This window comes from Geotrypetes seraphini, chromosome 8, assembly GCF_902459505.1.
Source record: "Geotrypetes seraphini chromosome 8, aGeoSer1.1, whole genome shotgun sequence".
NCBI lineage: Eukaryota > Metazoa > Chordata > Amphibia > Gymnophiona > Dermophiidae > Geotrypetes > Geotrypetes seraphini.
Window position 1 is genome coordinate 87,683,934 of NC_047091.1, and position 22,895 is coordinate 87,706,828.

General features: G+C 45.5%; 1 protein-coding gene across 3 annotated transcripts in view; it reads left to right on the top strand.

Moving 5' to 3' along the window:
* Nucleotides 1-22,895, top strand: part of FBN3 (fibrillin 3) — a 518,221-nt gene that overhangs the window by 344,614 nt on the left and 150,712 nt on the right. For all 3 annotated transcript variants that reach the window (XM_033955282.1, XM_033955284.1, XM_033955283.1), the window contains 9 exons: nt 3,131-3,253; nt 6,074-6,349; nt 6,505-6,558; nt 9,788-9,913; nt 10,535-10,660; nt 12,873-12,992; nt 13,837-13,974; nt 14,135-14,185; nt 17,016-17,141. In XM_033955282.1, the coding sequence (XP_033811173.1) occupies nt 3,131-3,253; nt 6,074-6,349; nt 6,505-6,558; nt 9,788-9,913; nt 10,535-10,660; nt 12,873-12,992; nt 13,837-13,974; nt 14,135-14,185; nt 17,016-17,141 (1,140 nt within the window). The remainder of the gene's footprint in view (nt 1-3,130; nt 3,254-6,073; nt 6,350-6,504; nt 6,559-9,787; nt 9,914-10,534; nt 10,661-12,872; nt 12,993-13,836; nt 13,975-14,134; nt 14,186-17,015; nt 17,142-22,895) is intronic.

The following is a 22,895-nucleotide window of genomic DNA, read 5'->3' on the forward strand; positions in this document are numbered from 1 at the left end:
TTGAGTTCAGATTAAAGAATGACATGGGGACAAATTTTTCTCCTGCAGGAACTCAATTTCCTCATCCCATCCCTACGAGTTTTGCGCTGTCCCTGTCCCTTTCCTATAAGCACTGCCTTAACCGCACAAGTCTCGGACACATGATTTTAAAGTGTTTGAGGCTTGTGCAAATGAGGACAGAGCTTGCAGGAATGGGGCAGGGACAGGAAAAGAACTTCCCGGGATAGGATGGGAAAATGAGTTCCCACGGGGACGGGGGAAAATTTGTCCCCATGTCATTCTCTAATTCAGATACAGATTTCAACTTTACCACCTCCACTGGGAGGCCGTACTACAAATCCACCACCCTTTCCACGAAGAAATATTTCCTCAGGTTACTTTTGAGTCTATCCCCTTTCACCTTCATCCTATGGCTCCTCATTCCAGAGCTTCTTTTCAATTAAAAGAGGCGTATCTCCTATGCATTTATATCATGAAGGTATTTAAATATCTCTATCATATCTCCTCTCTCCCACTTTCCTTTCTTCAGATAGCAGCCTCTCTAGTTTTGATAGCTGTTAAATGACTATTATCCTACAAGCAGGAAAATTGCAGTGGCTTGCAGTTGGGATCATGGACCTAGCTGCCATTGAGCAAGACCGACAAAATGCCCAGGGATGCCAAATGGTAGGGGCCGCCTATGGTAGTGAACCTCACTTCACTCCCTGCAAACATTAGCCATCTGGACTCCGCCTGGTCCAATGTCTCACCAACCCCATCCCCATTCCCATGACCCAGTCTTGAAGACATGCATAAATCACCAACAGAGGCAGCAATTGAAACATGCTGCCTCTGCCCATAGGTTAACATGCACGCACTAACCTATAAGGGGCCCATTGGTTAACATGAACGCACTGACCGATAAGGCGCCCATAGGATAACATGGACGCACTAACTGATAAGGCGCCCATAGGTTCCACTCTCAGGTATGTTTAATACATATTCATGTAATTTGCATATCCATTTTCCTGGCACCAAAGTTTCAAACAGCATGAATTTTTATCATCACTAGACTACATACTTAGAGTACACGCCTAGGCTACACGTGCACCCTACATGCCTAGATTACATACCTAGACTACACGTGTACCCTATACGCCTAGGCTACATGCCTGGGCTACACGTGTACCCTACATGCCTAGGCTACACGTGCACCCTACACACCTAGCCTACACGTGTACCCTACATGCCTAGGCTATATACCTAGACTACACGTGTACCCTACATGCCTAGGCTATACACCTAGACTACACATGTACCCTACATGCCTAAGCTACACGTCTAGACTACACGTGCACCCTACATGCTTAGACTACACCTAGGTTACACAACTAGACTACACGCCTAAGCTAATAAAAGGTATGGAGAACTTGAAATACGAGGAACGACTTAAGAGACTGAGATTGTTCTCCCTTGAGAAAAGGAGACTGCGAGGGGATATGATCGAGACTTTCAAAATACTGAAAGGAAATCGACAAAATAGAGCAGGAAAAAAATTATTTACAATGTCCAATATGACACGGACAAGAGAACATGGACTGAAGCTAAGGGGGGGACAAGTCCAGGACAAATATCAGGAAGTTCTGCTTCACGCAACGAGTGGTGGACACCTGGAATGCTCTACCAGAGGAGGTTATTGCGGAATCCATCGTTCTAGGATTTAAAAGCAAAATAGATGCACATCTCCTTACGAGAGGCATAGAGGGATATGGGTGACTAAAATTACGCCAGGTGTACACCTGGCTGGGCCTCCGCGTGTGCGGATCGCCGGACTTGATGGACTGAAGGTCTGATCCGGAGATGGCAGTTCTTATGTTCTTATGTTTTCCTGTGCTGTGACTCGCCTACAGGAGGGTTTGCAGAGAGATGCCAGGCCCCTGTAGGTTGGGGGATAGAGGAGGGTAAATAGATGCCAGGCCTGCACAGGGAGAAAGAGAAAGAGAGGATTTAGAGTCATGCTGAACCCTCAGAGGGTAAGATATGCTGGAAATGAAGGGGGGAATTAGAGGATAGAAAGAGAGAGAACTGGAGCAAGGAAATGGAGGAAAAGTGAGACAAGGAAAGCAGAGAGAAGGGGGGAGAGAAAGGAAAAGACCTGGAATAAAGGGGACGGAGGGAAATGCTGGATTGGGAGGTTGGTGGATGGCAGAGAGAGACTAGACCTGGGGTGGGGATGCAAGAGGACGGGAAGAGAGAAGGGAGAAGCCAGACATGGTGAGGAACAGGGAGGAGAGGAAATACAGATTATGAAGGAAGTGTAGGGAATATAGAGGTAGGATATGGACACTGAGAGGACAGTCATTGAATATGGAGGGAGGATAGGGATGGGGACACAAAAGGGAGATGCTGGACAAGATAGATATGAACACAGAAGAAAACTAGATAGTGGATAAAGAGAAGAAATGTCAAAACAAAAGAAGCCCCTTGAAAGAGAATTAAGAAAAAAAAACAGAGAAAGGTAGAAAAAAGACACTAGGACCAAAGCAATGACCAGATAACAAAAAGTAGAAAAAAGATTGTTTTTTAAAAAAATGTATTAATTGTAAATATGTCAGCTTTCGGAAATGCACATCTCTGATATCTTGCATTTCAGTTTCTATTTCTAATATTCTATTATAGGTTTATAATGAGTTTGCTTTTTGCAAAATTTGTTTACTGGAGCTCGTGAAAGATTTGTCCTCCTCTTCCACCCCCCCCCCTCCCCCCGAACCCATACCCTGGGACCGATGGTGCTATAGGAGGACCCATCTTAACTTTTTTTTTGCTCAGGACCCATTCAGTCCTAGCTATGCCACTGGTTCGGATATATCCCTAGAAATGTGGACTGGAATAACTAGGCAGACTGGATTGGCCAACTAGTCTTTTTTTTCTGCCATCACTTATATTATTATGTAAATGACCCTGGTTTCCCCGGTTCTCTGCCCATTGCTCTAACTACTGGGAAGGTTTTCCCGGTTGGGAGGCTATGATGTATGATGCCTCGCGTTTCTCAGAGAGGAGCCCTTAAGGGGCGGAAGTGGGAGGAAAGAGGTGTATGGGAGCTTGGTTTTTCTTCTTTGGGCAGATTCATGCTGCTTTCTTTTCTTTGCAGATCATGATGAGTGTGCCACCACCAATATGTGTCTGAATGGCATGTGCATCAACGAGGATGGCAGCTTCAAGTGCATCTGCAAGCCAGGCTTTGTGCTGGCCCCAAATGGGCGTTACTGCGTGGGTAAATGTCTGCAAGTATAGGCCAGGGGCTTAAGGCTCATGCATTACTACTTATTATTATAGTGCCAATTATATTATCAGTGCTGATTGGCTCATTAAATAATTAAGCTGTGCATGCAATTTGGCCACAAGGCCAAATTTGCATGCACAACTTCATTCCCCATATATAGGTAAGTTGGTACCTGTGGTAATAATGAATGTTGGGGGAAAACAAGATTTGAGCACTGGTTTGTCTAGTGGTCAGCTCCTTGTTCAAACCACTGGGCCACTGCTCCAAGATTTACATATTTAAAATTTTTTCTCTCTCACCTGTTTTTGTGGGTAGAATCACAATCAATACACATGGAATTAATGGGCCAGGGCAGGCATTTTAAATTTAACTAGCTAAAGGGTCAATTCTTTAATTTGTTACCTCTAGTTAGGTGTGCTGATGCTGTGTGCTGAGCGCCAGTTCTATAATGGCATCTGCAGGGCTGGCTGAAGGGACTATGGTGCCCTGAGCCAACTTTTGTATTGGCGCCCCCCCCCCCCAACCCTCACAAAAGAGGACATGTTTGGGTTTTCCCAGATGTCTGGTAACCCTAGGCATGAGCACTTACAGCAGGCTTTGACATGGCATAAGTGCTCAAGCGTAAAGTTAGGCGCAAAACTGCAGACTTAGGCTAGAGTTCAGTAATGGCAATTTTGCACTGAACTGTTATAGAATTCACACTTAGGGCCTGTTTCTGGAAATGGTGTCTGCTGTGGTAGGAACCTGCAAAACAGGCGCTACCTCGTGTCAATCTCTGGTAGGCACTGTATCAGAAACCAAGGACAGGCCTCAACAACGAGATGAAAGCACACAATGGGGGAGTCGTGACGGCAAGATGCCAAGAGATCAACCAAGGGTGTATAGTTCAAAAAGTCACTTTATTGATGAGTATGCCACAAGGGCTCAAAGACTCGACACTGGCAGTTTTTCAGCATCTGTGCCTTTATCAAGAGTCTGTCTTGAATATGGTGCTTGAAAGGATTAGGTCCCAATTACTGCCCCGCACTCTCTCTCTGTCATTAGTAAGACAGATGCATCTGGGGACAATATCTTAGAGACAAGAAATCTCCCAAACATTTCCATTTTATTGTCAGCTCTACAACCCTTTTATATCATTTTACATGAATCAGTGTTGTCAGCATATGATGTAAATACAAACCATATATGGACACAGGTCACATGAAACTTTAAAGAAATAACAAGCATCTTACTATCTAAAGGCTGAAGTCCAAAGGGTGCTCTGCATAGCAGACAATTTTGTTATCTAAAGCTTCTTACAAATACAGCTATGAAAACAATTGAATTCACTTCACAACAAGATAAAAACACACATCTTCTCAAACATAAAATGGCCTTGCAGTATTTCAGCAAGAGAAGGCAAACAATGTCTGGATTTACAGCTTCAAACACAGCCTAAGGAAAACTACAAGGTACATGATACGTGTCCCTTCAGTGCTGTGCATACGTGCACTCGGGTAGACGCCCTGTGGAGATATCAATGAGAGCAAGGTAGAAACGAGTGTCCAAATTAAAACTAAAGATCACTAGTGACACTTGTTTCTACCTTGCTCTCATTGACATCTCCACAGGGCGTCTACCCAAGTGCACCAGCCTTAGGCATCTGTAAGTGTGCCTAGATGCCTCCGTACGCGTGCGAAAGACGCCTAAATGCTCATCATTCCAGCGCCTACATTTCTTGAATTTACCCCTTTCTGATCATCAGATCCATTCACCTGGAACTCCATTCCATTCTCCATTCGTGGTGCACCTTCACTTGAACATTTCAAAGCAGCAGTTAAAACATGGCTGTTTTCCCAAGCTTTCTCCAAAGGATAACATGAGGGTCTGAGGCCTCAGTGCGTTTGGTCTGATTATGTGATCTTTACCCTGTGTATTATGTGGTTGGTATTCTTTCCTATCGTAATTCTGACTTTCCTTTCTGTTTTTTTTAGTTTGTAAACCACTGAGGTCTGTCCTATACAGTTATAGTAGTATAGTAATTGTGAAATAAATAAAAAATATATATATATAAAATCACGCTGAAAAATTTCCTCTTTAGTGCACATTAGTACCTAATTCTCTTCCACCTGTGCTCCCCCTTTTTCATTTACTACTCCTTTGGATTCCTTTAACCCAGATTGAAGATTGGGGGCCTGATATTCTGCTGGCTGTGATCAATGTTTTGCTGACAACGCTGGTGTTATACCTGGAAGTTCAACGCCAGGCCATATCTGGACATTGGCATTGAGTGTCTAGGTTTCTGAGGCTGGTTAAGACGTAGCCAGTTAAGTATGATATTCAGCACTTAACAGGCTATGATAGGACTGGCTTTTAAATTTATGCAGGTAACCTGGCCGGTTAAATGCTGAATATTGGCACTTAGGGCCTGTTTTAGAAAGCCGCGCGGTAACAGCCCCGAAGCCCTTTAAATCTCTATGGGCTTCGGGGCCGTTACCACAGTGGCCCGCGCTAAACGGCTTCGTAAAAGAGTTCCTTAGTCATCCAAGTGCTGCCTCCGCTCCAGGAACACCCCCAAAATAGCAAGTTTCATTTCGATGCTCATCAATTATTTTCAGCGGCACTAAAAGCAGTTAGCCCCCCAAATAGGCAATTTAATTGGCCAGGAGCTGGTTAAATTGTCTTTGAATATCGAACCATGTATGTTTGTGTGTTAAATCTTATCTACCAGTCTTGACCACTTCCTGAGCTTTCTCAACTTCCTCCTCATTTTATCTGCCCTGCCAGGGATGTCCATTTCTTGCATTAATGACCGCTCTTTCCTTTTTACAGATATTAATGAGTGTCAAACTCCAGGCATGTGCATGAATGGACGCTGCATTAACACGGAGGGTTCTTTCCGCTGCGAGTGCCTGGGTGGCCTTACAATTGGCATCGACGGACGCGTCTGTGTCGATACACATATGCGCAGTACCTGCTACGGCACCATCAAGAAAGGGACATGTGCCCGGCCCTTTCCGGGTGCTGTCACAAAATCAGAGTGCTGCTGTGCCAACCCCGATCATGGCTTTGGCGAGCCCTGCCAGCCGTGTCCAGCCAAAAGTTCAGGTGAGAGACATCACATGGGTAGGATGATAAAATGCTAGTGAACGGAAGAAGGTGTGCAGTCCTGGGACTGATTGTTGAGGTCACCTTGTGCTGCCCAAGTGTCATCACTTCTTCCTATGACAGCGGAGCTTACTATTTTCTGATTTGTTTTCCAGCCGAATTCCAAGCGCTTTGCAGCAGTGGTATTGGGATCACTGCAGATGGCAGAGGTAAGAGGCTTCTCACCATGTTCAGTCCTCTCAAAGCTCTGGAACCCCATGGGACTCACTCGGGCCCTCTGAAATGAGCAGGGCAAGTATGTAAATGTAGGGTCACCAGATTTTCCAGAACGAAAATCCAGACCCATGGCCGCTCCCTCAGGCCTGCCCTGTTCTGCCCGCCCTATTCCACCCGAGTCATGCCCTGTTCCCCCCCCCCCCTCAACCTGTTCACTAGTCGGAAGGGCGTCTGTGCATGCGCTGGTGTGATGTAATGACATCATACATGTGTGTGTGACATCACATATTGCATCCGCGCATGCGCAGATGCTGTCCCGACTTTGCTGCTAGATGGAAGTTTTTCCAAACCCAGACAAAGTGCCGGGTTTTGAAAAGCTGTCCAGACCCCTGGAAAAGGAGGACATGTCCGAGGAAATCCGGATGTCTGATAACCCTATGTAAATAGTAATTGGGCAGGATGGTAGATGGTAGAATGGGGCTGAGGATTGCTGCTCTACATAGTCTGTATAATAGTCAGTTTGTTTCAATGCGTTTAAAACCCCTACATGAGTTTCTTATAGCATTCTGTGTTCTGCAGTGGCCAAAGTGAACCAAAGAGGGTAACTAAGACCTTTTCAGTGATATAAATCAGTGTGCACTTCTTGGAAAATCAATGGGGTCAATATTCCAAGCAATTTAATCGTCAAGAAACAGTTCCTAGCTGGTTAAATCACTTGTTCGGGGCTATCCATTAATATTCAGCGGCAATTCATTGGTTAATGCCTCTAGATATCACCACAAACTGCTAAACTCAAAGTTGCCCTTAACTTTCTAAGTTTAGTGGTTAAATCAGAACACACAAAACTCAGTTCTATCTTTATGTGGTTAAAGGCCTGATTCTATATATCACACCTTAAAAAACACAGTACCAACTAGTGCGACGCTAAACATAATTCTATGAAAGTTATGCGCAACTTGTAGAAATATAATTAGTGCTGGTTATGCATCATAACTTGTAGGCGCACCCATTTAAGCCAAGGAAAACCTAGTCTAAATGCCTGTGCCTAAGTTGTGCGCACACTGGTGCATAAGCTAAAAACTTGCAGTTAAAAGAACACCCATGAACTGCCCTTAACCATGTCCCCTTTCCAGATTTACGCACATTTTTGGCTGGATTCTGTATAGGTTGCCCGGTCTCAGAAGCCGCCTAAGCAGCTTTTGAGAATTGCACATGGATATCCTATATAGAATCGCATCTGTCCTCACGGACAGAAGCCTAAGCACACCTAACCACCATGATTCTCTAACTGTCACAGGCGCCAATTAGAGAATCATATTGCCACTGAGCTGATCGTGGCAAGGGAATCTCCATGTCGCGATCAGTTTAGCGTCCGCAACAGGGAACTCATCACCTCCCCTAAGATATCCCCCCGATAGGATGGGGAGGGCTTGCCTGCAGGGGGTTCTGGCAGGAAGGACTGGGCATCTCTCCTGCCGGGGAATGTCTCAGAGGAGTGGGGGGGTTTCTGGCAGAAGGGACTGGTCATTCATCCTGTCTCGGGATGTTTCGGGGGGGGGGGAGTGGCAGGAGGGACTGGGCATCTCTCCTGCCGGGGAATGTCTCAGGGTGATGGTGGCAGGAGGAATTGGGCACTTCTCCTGCCGTGGACATTGGGGGGTGATGGGGTCAGTTTCGGAGGTCCAGGCAGGAGGGACTGGCCATCCCTCCTGCTGGTCGTCTTCTGAGGGGGGGATGGGTTTCCTGCTATGGCCGCTAAACTGATCGCAGCAGGGAGATTCCCTTGCTGCAATTGGCTCAGTGACTTCATCTCTTTCAAATGTAGACCAGCATTTTGCTGGCCTACATTTCAGACGCCTGTCGCAACCCTAGGGAGATACCTAGGGCCGCCTAAGCTCACCTAAGGCCACTTCCGGGCTAAACCACATCTAAGCCTAGCCTTGGATGAGCTTAGGTGGCCCTATGTGCCTCCCTAGGCTCAAAAAAATGCCTATAATATAGGCGATTTTCCTAAGGGTGTTTCTAAAAAAAAAAAAAAAAGTGCATTCTAATTGGCTGGTTAGACAGTGGTAGGTATGCTGTTTATAAAATTTGTCCCTTTGGGCAGTGCACCTACCAAATTGTGAGCGTAACTTTCAATTAACTCCAATTAGCATCAGTTAGGTGTTGCCATTTATGGGTGCTGATTAGGCCTATTAATCAATTAAGTTGTATGCGTACATTGGCTATGCGCACTGATGTACGCACACAACTTTAGGTGCCATATATATAATTTGGGGATAAGTGCTGAATATAGCTGGTTGCATAAACCTGAATATTCAATGATGTTGCCTGAACATGGCCCAATATTGAGGGACTAACATAGCCACATTGACCCCAATGTATTTTCGTTGATATTGGTTCAGTTTATAATGATGGCCATGTAGTGCTCTGAGAAGCCAAAATTATATTTCAGCAATGATGGTATGATGTAGCAATAGCTGTGTAGTGCTTGACTTGACTTAGGTGTAGCATTACCATTTTGGTGTGACTGGAGAACAAGAGAGAGATTCATTATTGTGCCAAATCCTGATCTGAAACCCCCATCTGCTTAGTTTCGATGTCTGTTCTGCTGTTCTTCCCTTCTCCAGCCATCCTCTCCATTCCCTCCCTTCCTTCTGCTCCTTTCCACTTTCCCAGTCTCTCTTGAAAAGCCCCCTTTCCAGCTCCCTCAAGCTGTCCTGCTGCCTGACTCCTGTTGCTTTACTGAACCTCCCACCAGCACACTTCTGCTATTGTCCCCCTTTCCAGGCTTTCCCTGTTGTTTTCCTCTCCCTAACCTCCCTAAGTTTCCATGTTTATTTTGTATTTGATATACCGCCCATCAGCATAGCTATCAAAGCAGTTCACAATCAGTTCACAATCTAATCAGGTATTCTAGGTATTTTTCCCTATCTGTCCTGGCGGGCTCATAGTCTAGTTATGGTACCGGGGGCAGTGGGTGACTTGGCCAGGGTCACAAGGAGCAGCACAGGGCTTGAACCAACAACCTCCCTCAGTTATTTCTAACCCCAGCCTCCCTCAGATACGTCTTTCTCCCTGGGCTTACCCAGTTTCCCACCCTATTGTTGCCCAGCCTTTGTCTCTCCTTCACCTCCCTTGGCCTGTACGGACTATCCCAGAGTTAGGAAAGTTGAACAGTCTTTTACTGCAGTCTCAGCTATGATCATCTCTTTCCCCTAGATATTAATGAATGTGCCCTGAATTCAGAGATTTGCCCCAATGGCATGTGTGAAAACTTGCGTGGCAGTTATCGCTGCATCTGCAATCTGGGCTATGAATCTGACCCAACGGGCAAGAACTGTGTTGGTAAGTTGAAGTATTGACGAACCATGCTATATTCTGTGCAAGATTTTCCCATTCTTTTGCCCTTCAACTCTCCATCCGTTTTGTCCGATTTTGCTAGCTCCTGATCCTTGTAGTCATACAAGGTATGTACATCTCCATGTTCATAGAGGAGATCCCCACCCTCTCACCTTCTGACCTCTGTTGCATGCTGGGACAAGACGGGTAATATAAAGTTATTAAGATAAATAGATGGATGGCTAAACTGAAAGCAAATTATATGTACAGTTGAATAAGATAGACTTTCTCTTTGTCCTGACCTTAGATATACTACATAACATTGTCCTTTGGTTCATTTTCTGGGGCCAAGTTTCGTAACGCCCTCTTCTCAGCCCTAAATAATATTCTCGAACCCATTCACTATTAGTGATCTCCCTCCTTGCTCTAAGACTTATTAATGTTCTCTCTTGGTGTTTCTTCTTCTGGCTCAAGTCATATTAACACTCTTTCTAATGTAATCTAAGTTATGTTTTACTGTTTTAAGTCTTTACTGACCTGATATATCATGTCTAAGTGTAATGTTTTTGCTGTAGTATGCCCTACTTTGTTCATTGCCAGACCTATTAACTCTCTCCTTGATCCTAGATGTGGATGAATGTTCCGTGAATCGCCTGCTCTGCGATAATGGGCTGTGCCGGAACACACCTGGCAGCTATGCCTGCACTTGTCCCAAGGGCTTTGTCTTCAAGAGCGATACAGAGACCTGTGAAGGTGAGCACTCCCTGCTGCCACATTTCAGTCACTGACAGAGATATAGGGATAAGAGATACAAGGTACCTGTGAAAGTGAGAGCCTCTGCTGGCTCTCCACCAGCACAGTTGCTGACAAAAACAGATACAGACTAAGAAAAATGTGTGAAGGTGAGTGTCCCCTCCTGCCGTCCATCTGCAGGACCTGCATAAGGCCATGAGAGTGTAGGAATGTTCAGTGCTGATGAGATTCCGGTGTCAGGGTATGCATGTCTGCAGCTGCTCTGGGCTTCAGCAGAATACCAGGAATGTTTGCAACAGGGGTGTCTCAAGCCTCTGAAAGCTTCTGCCCCATCCACTAGTGTTATGCCGGCAAGGGCGTAATTAGACAATTCAATAACAGAATCATTGTTCTACATAAGAACATAAGATCATAAGCAGTGCCTCTGCTGGGTCAGACCAGAGGTCCATCATGCCCAGCAGTATGCTCACGCGACGGCCCATCAGGTCCAGGACCTGTATAGTAATCCTCTATCTATACCCTTCTATCCCCTTTTCCTTCAGGAAATCATCTAATCCCCTCTTGAACCCCAATACCATACTCTGTCCTATCACACCCTCTGGAAGGGTATTCCAGGTGTCCACCACCCTTTGGGTGAAGAACTTCCTAGCATTGGTTCTGAATCTGTCCCCTCTCTTTTTTTCCGAATGCCCTCTCGTTCTTGTAGTTTACGAAAGTTTGAAGAATCTGTCCCTCTCCACTTTCTCTATGCCCTTCATGATCTTGTCTCTTTCATGTCCCCTCTAAGCCTCCGCTTTTCCAGGGAAAAGAGCCCCAGTTTCTCTAATCTTTCAGCATATGAAAGGTTTTCCATACCTTTTATCAATCGTGTCGCTGTTTTCTGGAGCCTCTCGAGCATCGCCATATCCTTCTTAAGGTACGGTGACCAATATTGGACGCAGTACTCCAGATGTGGGTGCACCATCGCCCGATACAACGGCAGAATAACTTCTTTCGTTCTGGTTGTAATACCTTTCTTGAGAATACCTAGCATTCTATTCGCCTTCTTAGAGGCCGCTGCGCACTGTGCCGACGGCTTCATTGTCTTGTCCACTATTACCCCCAAGTCCTTTTCTAGGGTACTTTCACCCATTACCAGCCCTCCCATCGTATAGCTGTACTTTGGGTTTCTGTTTCCTACATGCAAGACTTTACATTTCTCTACATTAAACTTCATTTGCCATCTCTTCGCCCACTCTTCTAGTTTGTTCAGGTCCCTTTGTAAATCCTCACAGTCCTCTTTAGTCCCAACTCCACTAAATAGTTTGGTATTGTCTGTGAATTTTATTACTTCGCACTTCGTCCCTATTTCTAGATCATTTATAAATATATTGAACAGCAGCAGTCCGAGTACAGACCCCTGCGGAACACCATTCGTGACCCTCCTCCATTCAGAGTAGTGGCCCTTCACTCCTACCCTTTGCTTCCTACCCGCCAACCAATTTTTGATCCATTTATGTATGTCTCCTTCCACCCCATGGTTCTTCAGTTTCCGTAGTAGGCGTTAATGGGGTACCTTGTCAAAGGCTTTTTGGAAATCTAGGTATACGATGTCTATAGGGTTCCCTTTGTCCATTTGTTTGTTAATTCCTTTAAAGGCTTTGCTAAAATCTAAATACACCACATCTAGCGCACTCTCTGTACCCAATTCTCTGGTCACCCAATCAAAGAAAATGGAAGGGAATGATTTTTCATAGAAAACTGAAGAGCCTCAAATATGGCAGGGTTTGTCACTCAAAATGGAAATGCTTAGAACTAGTGGTCTCCTTAGCCACACAAAGGCCTATCTGATTTAAACAAAATGTCTTAGTGGAAGAAATGTGTGTGGTGTTCCTGAGGTGATGGTCACAGTATGAATATTTTTACTTGTAGTTTCCTGCTGCATCCTGCCTCCTGATGTAACTTCCTGTTTCCTCATAGGCAGAATGCAGCAGAGACAGCCTGTATTAATCCTTGCCCGCCACAGCCACAACACCTGAGCAACAACACTGGCACTGCTGCCTAGCCAACACCAGCTGGCACCTATTATAAAAAAGTCTGCTCCCCCTGACATCAAAACCTGGCTATGCCTCAGCTTTCTCGATTTATGCTCATTTTAAATCCACAGTAGTCTTTCTCTAGTCCCTTTGTCTCTGGACAACTCCTTCATCTAATAACTACTGTCTTTTTACAGATGTGAATGAATGTTTGTCCAATCCATGTGTAAACGGCGTCTGCAGGAACAATGCTGGCTCCTTCATATGTGAATGTTCTCTGGGCAGCAAGCTGGACCCCACTGGGACTATCTGTGTGGGTAAGATCCCCTCCCACCCTCAGCCTGCTTCACACTCTCTTCCAGAGTTTATCAAAACTCTTATCCATTGTAACATACAGTAGTAACTGAGAAAATGATGATAGAAAGGGATCAGACTGACCCATACAGTCCTCCCACTTGAATTTCTTCTAGTTGAAGTAGATGAGCATACAAACTCCCATTTGCAACCAAACCTATTTCATTGTCTTATAATCCCCTTCCATCTCTACCCTCCACATCCATCTGAAGAATGACCAAGATATGCTAAATTACTGGCTTCTGCCACCTCTATAGTACTAATAGGCTATCAGCAGAAATTCATCCACATAGATTCTTTGCTCAAGTCAGGGCTGGTGTTAGGGGGTGACAACCAGGGCAATTGCTTTGGACCCCCATATCACAGGGGACCTCAAGCCTGCCTCAAGCAGAAGAAGGCAGGGCTTGAAGATGGGCTTTGGGCTCCCTGACCAGTTTCTATATGTCTAACACTGGCTCAGACTTGGGTTATAATAAGTGTGTAAACTTAAGTACAGAGAGAGGCAGCAGAAAGCACAGAAAGTGAGGTACAGTGAGTGAGATGTAGAGTGTGGAGGTAAGAAGACTGGAGGTATATGAAAGACTATGATGAAACAATATTTCATTTGATCACACCTGGGCACTGGGCACACAGCAGTGGCTCACGTCTCTTCTCTGGTATGATATTACTGCTCATACACAACCAGCTCAGTTCTAAGAAGTGGTTTAATCACAGCTCCACAGAGTGAAGCTCTGTCCGTACACAGCTAAAGTTCTTAACAGTAGCTGCAGACATGTCTGACCAATTTCCCTTCTTGTGCCATTACAGACAGTATGAAGGGAACATGCTGGCTAAATATCCAGGATGGTCGCTGCGAAGTGAACATTAACGGAGCCACACTGAAGTCGGAGTGTTGTGCCACCTTGGGAGCTGCCTGGGGCAGCCCTTGCGAACGCTGCGAGATCGGTAATACCATTTCTGCCTCTCCGCACTGAGGCTTTGCAGCGAGGGTAAAGAGTCCCCACCTGAAACCCTGCTGTGTTTCTGACCTGATCTCAGATGATGACCATCAGGTATCATATGTACGTGTTTTGTTTAGTCTCCCATCTCTCTTCCTCTCTTCTAGATGCCGCCTGTCCGAGAGGTTACGCCCGGATGAAGGGAGTGAACTGTGAAGGTGAGTTTCAGAGCACCCAGAGAACAGGAGCAACAATAATTCTTATCTGGGTCAATATTCAAAAGGATTTAACCTGGCACATGAGGCTCCTGCCTGGTTACATCTTGTTGAGGTGGCTGGCTGCTGATATTCAGCTGCACTTAACTGGGTAGTACCCCTGAATATCTATGCTAACTGGCCATTCCCTGATTGGCTAGGTTAGGGGTTGTCCAGGGGAGGAGCTTGGGTAGACCCAGAACTTAGACAGTTAGGGGCTGATATTCAGACTGCATGAGTCAGCTGGGCTGACTCGCGCAGTTGACGATCAGCCTGGATATTCATTGCTGAGCCATTCCCGGTATTAGTTAGTTAGTTAGGTGTCATCGACTCATTCTCAAGTCCTAACAACTTGGGTGAATTACAGATCTAAAAAGAGATCGTTTTTGTGCTAGTCCGGTAAAGTCCTCCAGCGTTATCCCCATGGTTGTTTTCAACATGTCCAGCCATCTGATTGCAGGTCACCCTCTTTGCCTGGTTCCTTCAATCTTCCCAAACATAATGTCCTTCTCCAATGATCTTTCTCTTCTGACAGTGTGTCCAAAATAAGACAGTCATAACTTCATCATTTGGGCTTTGAGTGACATTGCCGGTGATCAGCATTGAATATCTGGGGGGAGAGGGGGAGGGAGGGATTTAGCCAGTTTACATTTAACCAGCCAGGCTGATATTCAGCCCTGGATGGTTAGATGTAAACTGGCCATAGATATCCCAGGTATTTTGACAGTCTAATTTGGTTGCCAAACGTAGCCAGTGATACATCTGCTGAATATCACCAGATAGCTGTTTATATCATGCAATATAACCAGTTATCTGCTAAGTGCTATCCAGCAATATTCAGTAAGATATGGCCATCTATCTCCCATTGAATATTGCCAAATAGCCGTTTAAGTTCCTTTTAGCAGGCCAGGAGCCATTCCTATTCCTATTCAGTCCACTAATTGGCTAAGCACTTAAAATTAGGCCACAAAAATGGCTGTCCTAACTTTAGGCACTGAGCTAACCAGGGATTGATCTGAATATTGGCTGGTACCTAGTTAACTTCTGGGTCAGCGCACACAGTAGCGTAGGTGAGGGGGGTTAGCACCAGGGGCTTGAGCACCCCCCCCCCACTTACCTCTTGAAATGTTCACTGGCATGAGCAGCATCTTCCACTTTCTGCTCACGCCGGCCTCAGCTCCCTTCTGATGTCATGTCCAGGAAGTGATGTCAGAAGGGAGCCGAAGCCAGCATGAGCAGCATATGGAAGATGCTGCTCGCATCAGCGAACGTTTAAGGAGGTACACAGTGAGGGGGAAGAGAGGAGGAGAGGTGCCAGATGTCAGCATAGCTATTGCTAGCATTCAGCATTTTCAGTTGGCATAACTAATGTTAGTGAAGGCCTATGGGAAATTATATCAAACTGACTTTGGCATGTGAATGTAGATAGACCCTGAGTGTAGGCAGACTGTTTCATATGGCCAGAAAAGACGGTGTTAAATAGCCCTGATTGAATCATGATTAGCTAAAAGGTGTTAATGTGTTAATGTCTGATTAAGAGGGTGCTTAGGACAATGGGTCCAGGTGCACAGATAACTAAAGTTAATCAGAAACTATTGTCAGAGGCATACTGGAAATTACATTTGACCATAGTCTATTCTTCGGCTGTCTAGCACAAGTTTACTAAGGAGGGGGAGATTTAACTTCTATTGAAGCTCAATAGTTTTCTATATTCAGAATAAAGATTCCAAGCTATAAAAGCCTCCTCTCTGCAACACACAGGAGCTCTCTCTCTTTCTCTATCTCTCTGTCTATCCTTCTCTTTATCTATGGAACATGAAGCATCACCCCATCCCCCTTTTCTCTCTCTCTGCCTTTCCCTGGAACTTCACGCTTCTTTCTGGACTCTGTAAGGCAGGGAAACTGCTTTGCTCTCTCATTAATTGTAATGCTTATAAATATTGCTTTTCTGTAAGACTATTTCTATAATATATTCTTTATGCAATTACCTTTGGCTGTGTTTCTTATTTGATTCTACTCCTGGTGAATCTTCAGTGAGGGAACTGAACCTGGGACCTGGCGTTTGTAAGGGCGCCTCTCAAGTGACCCCACCAACCATATATTGTAGGGGCCACTAACTATCCTTACACCAGTGTCAGTGCCCCCCTGAAGAAGGTACCCAAAGTGGTCTGCCCTTCCCCTCCCCTGCACCCCTTACTATGTCACTGAGCACATATACCCAGATATTCAATGCTAGAGGCCAGACATGCCCCAGCATTGAATATCCACGCTACTGTGAGCTACTTACAAGCCCCTTACCACCATGGCCTGAATATTGGGCCCATAATTTTTCTAGGGCTGCTGGGCATACACTGTATGGTGGTAAGTGTTCAGCTACAATATGTGTTGCCCAAAGAGCTTATAATATAAGCAGGTACCCGAGGCAATGGAAAATAGTGATTTGTCCAAGGTCACAAGGAATTTTAGTGGCAGAAATAAGCATAGTTTGGGATAGGTGGCTGGAGGCTCTGCCCCCCTCCCCCCAAGTGTTCAAATTCTAATGCTTGAATTGGTTCCCTCCCTGCAAATATGATTTCCTTACCCTTTATTCTCCTCCTCCCCAAACTACACCGATGGTAGTATCCTTGATTCTCAGTGCATTGCTCTAACCACTAGGCCACTTTCTCTTTCACCAAGCCACTTCCCCATTCTCCTCCAAAGAGGCAATTCCAGCCTCACCCTATCTATGTTTATGAATGCATTGTCATGAGGCCACAAGGTTGCAACTGATTGCACTCTGTTTGGTTTGACACAGATGTGAATGAATGCTCTGTCTTTCCTGGAGTGTGTCCCAATGGCCGCTGCATAAACACTCCTGGATCCTATAAGTGCGAGTGTCCAGAAGGGCTGACCCTTGACGGAAGTGGCAGAAACTGTGTTGGTAAGGACTGGAACATACACTCGAAGGAGGGGAGGGTGCACATGACCTTCATTCACAGCAGCAGAAACTAATTGTAAATATGTCCAATGTTTTATTTGAGCCTACTTATGCATTTTAGTTTCTATTTATGCTCATGAGTCTTGCCTTTTAATATTTGACCCTGTGTGCTGTGTATACCACCATCCTTCTCCCCTCTCTCTGTACCTCTGACTGTCTGTATCATGTCACTCAGTGTAGTAAACTGTACTTCACTCTTTCTTTGCCTCCCTCTGTGTCATGACAGTATTTCCCATCTTCTTCAAGCCAAATACCCCCTAAGTCGAACAAAATAATCTAACCATGCTCTTGTTCAGTGTCCCGCAAACTTTTCCAGCCGGTGGCACACTAAATGCAGTGCCCCGGCTGGAAGGCACCTGGAGATTGATGCGATGATGTCACATGCATGCATGGTGTCATTGTGTCAACGTCCGTGCTTGCGCAGAGGCCCATCTTGACACAACCCCACCGTTACAGGGATCCGGGGGGTGAAGGGAGGAGAGTCGTTCACACAGGCTAATTTCCTACAGGACATGCTTCTCGCTGCGAGAGGCACATCCTGTAGGCAGGCAGCCGGCGTGGACAACTCTCCTCGCCAGTGTGTCGCAGCACACAAGAAATTTCAGGAGGCACACTGGTGTGCCGCGGCAAACAGTTTGCGATGTACTGCTCTAGGTAATCCAATAAAAAAGTATCACCTGGGAGGATCACGTGAAGCCATGCTCAGGAGAGGATGGTGATCTGTGTCTCTCCTGCCGCCCTCTGAAAAATCCCTGACTTTTCTAGCTTTTGGAGTGCCCCTATCTGAGCCACAGCTCAGGTATCCATCCATCACCCTTGCCTTGAGCATTTGGAACACTTTAATCCTCCATATGACTTTGAAGGGGCAAAAAAAGATTGAGAGGGCAACTGTGGGCCTGAGGAGAAGATGTCAGTATCCGCTAATTCCACGAGTTCAACAATTAGTTCAGCATGGGTCGCCGAAATTACCACGGAGGGGACAGCAACCCTAGAGACCATCCTGGAAAAGCATCTGCTTCTGACTGATGCCAAGCTGGTGCAGCTCCAGGGTCATGTGGCTGATGTGAGCTGAGATCTTGTCACAGTCCAACAGCGAGTGAGTGCTGCGGAGGACTGGGTGAGCATGGTGGAGACCGCACAGCAAAATGCTCAACAGCGGCTAGCAGCTCTAGAAGAACAACTTGAGGACCTGGAGAACAGGACCTGATGAAATAACTTATGGTTTGGCAGGTTCCCTGAGGATTTGCCAGAAACTGACCTTAGACAATTTATGGAACACTGGCTTGCTGAGAAACTACAACTCCCAGATTCTGTGCGGCCCCTGCAGATTGAGCTGGTCCACAGGTTGGGCCAGTGCCGGGACTCTCAGCCTCAACAATGAGTAATAATCCTCAAGCTCCTCAATTATGCATATAAAAGTGTAATTTTACAAGCATTTCGGGGAGCCCAGTCAGTAACCTATGATAATCACCGGATCATGTGCTTTCAGGATTATTCCCAAAAAGTGGTGCTACAGAGGTGGGCCTTTCCACCTGTTTGCTCCCGCTTGTTTGCCCGCAAGATCTGATTTGCTTTATTATATCCAGCTCACTGATACATTACCCACCAGGGAACCATCACTTTCTATGACTCGGCAATGGGGCACAGTCTTTCGTTGGCCTACGCGGAAGACCACAAGTCGCCTGCATCTAGTGGTTCCTAAAGGTTGCGGGAGCAATAGGAGCCTTATTAAGGACAACTGACAGTGAGGAATCTATTTGTTTTGGTCTGTAGTTTGGCCCACCATGGGGAGATCAACCCGGTGAATCCTAAGAAGCAGGTAGTACATTTAGAACTTTGACTATGATCAGTGGCACGAGAGCCATTTGGCACTTTTGGACCTCACATTGAATCGATGTGTGGAACTGACACAGGTGGGCTTGATCAAGTAGTGTCCAAAATGGAATCTATAGATGGAAAAATTAATCAATTAGAAGGAGCAGTTAAAAAATTAGATTCTCAGATAGTATTGCTACAGCAAACTAGTACTTCTGCAATTAAGGATAGTCTTAAGGAGGGACTTTAGGGTGGGCAGACTAGATGGGCCGTGGCCCTTATCTGCCGTCTATTTCTATGTTTCTATGTTTCTATGTCTTTGGTTGCACTGGCAATGTGAAATCATATGAGAGCTTCAAATCTGAGAATATTGAATTTCCCTAAATGTCCCCTGCTCTCATCAGAGATCCTACTTCGAAAATATTTTAAAGAGGTTCTAGAATTGAGCAATGCTGAAACTATAGTGTTGAATAGATGTTTCTTTATCCCATCTAGAGGGTCAGTTAACCAAGAGGGAGGTTCAGGGTCGAAGCCCTCATCGGGAACATCTACAAGAGAGACTTTGGGCTGGATTGGACATTATTTGTCTGGCTGCTTGGTGTTGATTGAGGCAAGCTAGTGGTGGATTCAGACCTGGGTCCTGGGATTTGTTTATAAGATGGGGGAAGGGAGTACACCCAGGGGGAGCGTTTTCTATTGTTTAGCTGTGCCTCTTTACAGTGAATTTCTTAAACAGTGGGCCTTGAATATGCTATGTGGGGCTGGGCCTGAATGTGTTCTTGCAAAGTTTTGATTGTTGAAGTGTGTTTGATGGGGTTTGGGGTAGGAGGGGGAAGAGGTAGAGTGAGGAGCCACAGGGATGGCCTTTGTACTACTTGGCTGGGGGGCTATTCTTGCCTAGGCTTGGTCTTCAGGGTTAGCCCTGCTTTTGAGCTTCTCAGCCCCTTGTGATAGAAGGATTTGGTGTTTCGGGTGATAGAAAGTAGGCTTTATACAGTGGAGCTAGGGGAAAGGGCGTTTAGGTCATTTCATAGGATTTGAGGAGGGTAGGCATTGAGGGTGACACATTCTCTAGATGAGAAATGGTAGGATTGGGGAAAATAGGGAAGGGGCTGTATGGGTGAGGTGGGAAGGGGGGGATTGGATAGAGGGGGATTATAGAAGAGATTTCTGGTTGAGATTTGTGTTTGCAGGGGTGGGTTTTCTCTTTTGTGTTATTTTTATAGGTTTGGAGATTGCTGACCAGTGGGGTCTTTCCCCTGTGGGCCGGCATTGGGGCCCTACATCTATTGAAGTAGTGGAACTTATATTCTTGGGAGGCTGGGATGGTTTCCTGGGGAGGAGAACAGTGTACCTCTTTGTTGGTTGGTACAAATTCTCGCTATCATATAATGGTTCGAATATTTATTTAAAAATTTATATACCGCATAAAAACTATGCGGTTTTACAAAATTACAGCACAACAAAGAAAAATGGGGAGACCCAATGATCCACAGTGAAAACAATCCACCGATGAAAACAAAAATTATGGATACAGATGTTCTGGAGATAATTTATTAAACACTGACATATAAAACCATGAAAATTAAATTAAAAAAGTACAGTGATAAAAAATACTTGGAATGTGGGTGGAATTAATTACCCAGTGAAACGTTCAAAAATTTTGCAGAACCTGAGGAGAATTAAGGCAAACGTGGTTTTGCTGCAGAAGATACCCCTTACAGACATTGAATATGTCAAATTGAGAACTGGGTGGGTGGAGACATGTGTAGCGCAGGACCGGATTAATAGGTAGGCCCAGTAGGCACATGCCTAGGGCATGAACTTGTAAGGGGAGCCTGCTGAAGAGACAGAGGACTCGGGGTTTTGTTCTTTTCTTCAGCAATGCAGGCCCCCCAGAAAAGATTGGCAGCACTGGGCCTGGGCTCCCCCCTGGGAAATTGACAATGCCGGGCCTGCCCAGGAGATCGACAACACCCCCCCGGCATCAATGGCAACACGTCCGGAATAAGTGACATCAGATAGGGGTGGACCGGCGGATGCAGACAGTTGCTGTAAGGTCCCGCAATGACTGCGTCTGTTGGCTCTGCTCAGGGAAGAAGTAAGTGACATCAGAGGGGGTAGGCCGGCAGACGCAGTCATCACAGGACCTTGCTTCATGGCATTGGTTAGTTTGGAGGGAGAGAGAGAAGAGCATAGAAGGGTGGTGGAGGGAAAGAAAGGGGGCAGATGCTGATGGAATTGGGGGGAAGGGAGAGGAGAGAGTGAAATGCAAGAGCATAGGGGTTTGGGAGAAGGAAGGGAAGGAGAGGAGAGTGATGCCAGACCATTGGAGGAGGAAAGGGAAGAAGATGGATGCCACACCAATAGGGGGGGGAGGAAGAGATGGAAGGGAGAGGCAAACAATTTCTGGAAGAGGCATTTACTTATGATGCTGCACCTTGGATGTATAACCCATGGGTTGATCTGTTTGTTACTGTTTCGTTGGTTGTCATCAATAAAATTGTTTAAAAGTAAAAAAGCATCACCTGAATTCTTTTTGTTTTGTTTTATTTCTTTTTATTTCTTCATATTATCTTTAAGAGTGCACTAACATAGCTGCTACTATTACTATTACTATTTAACATTTCTAAATTGCTGAAAAGCATATGAATTGCTGTACATTTGACATGTATTAGACAGTCCCTTCTCTAAAGAGCTTACAGTCTAGTTTGGTCAGACAAAGAGGACATATAGGGATAAGGGAGTTCCTTGCAGGTAGGAAAGACATAGGTAATTTTACATTGAGTGGGAGTTAGGTGTTGAAAGCAGCCTCAAAAAAGTGGGCTTTTAGCTTGGGGAACCTACTTTACTTGCTATTAGTAGGTATCAGTGTGGAAGGACAGTTGAGTTCTGCATGAATCAATTTCATTATACACTGGTCCTGTCATAGCTGGGACATTGGTTCAGGTCTCTCAAAATAGAAAATAAAATTACTTTTTCTATCTTTGTTGTCTGGGCATTTTATTTTTCTAATTATGTTGGTCCCAGTATATAGTTTCCTCTAGGTTCTCGTAACTCTCATACCAGGGTCTCCTGTCCATTTGACATTTTTCTCTCTCACCCCCCAGCCATGCAGCATCTCTCCTCCATGAGTGTGTGGCTCTCTCTTATCCTCTAGTCATATAGAATCTCCTGCCTGTCTGTTTGTCTATCTCTGTCTTTCCCCCAGACATCATCTCTTCTCTGTCTCTTTCTTTCCCCAGACATGTTCTATCTCCTCTCTGTATGTCTCTTCCCCATTACCCTAGCCATGCTGGATCTCCTATCTCTGTCTCTTTTCCCTCTCTATATGTATCTCTTCCCCACCATTCAGCATTTTTCTCTCTGTCTCGCTCCAATGATGTAGCATCTCCTCTCTGTCATTCCCTCCCCCTGCTATCCACCATTGGCCCTATTTCTGTTTCTCCCCCGCATCATCTTTCTTCCCCACCCATCCAATATCACCCCTATTTCTGTTTTACCCTCTACCATATAGCATTTCTTTGCTTCATTTCTCCCCCTTCCCCCCTGCTCTGGCTAGCCAAGATCTCATCTCTGTCTGTCTGTCTCTCTTCCCCCATCCAACATTGCTCCTCCCTCTCTTTCACACCACTATCCAGCATTGCTGTATTTGTATCTCCCCTCCCACCATCCAGCGTTACCCCTGTGTATTCTTTCCCCTTCCAATTATGCTCTCTCTATCTTTCCTCCCATCTCCCACTATTCAGCAGTACCCCATCTCTTTCCTTTACCCCACTATCTAGTATTGCCCTCTCTTTCGCTGTTTCCCCTCTCATCAATCACCACTATTGCCCATTTCTCTCTCTCTCTTCCTACACTACCAATATCCAGCCTCACCCC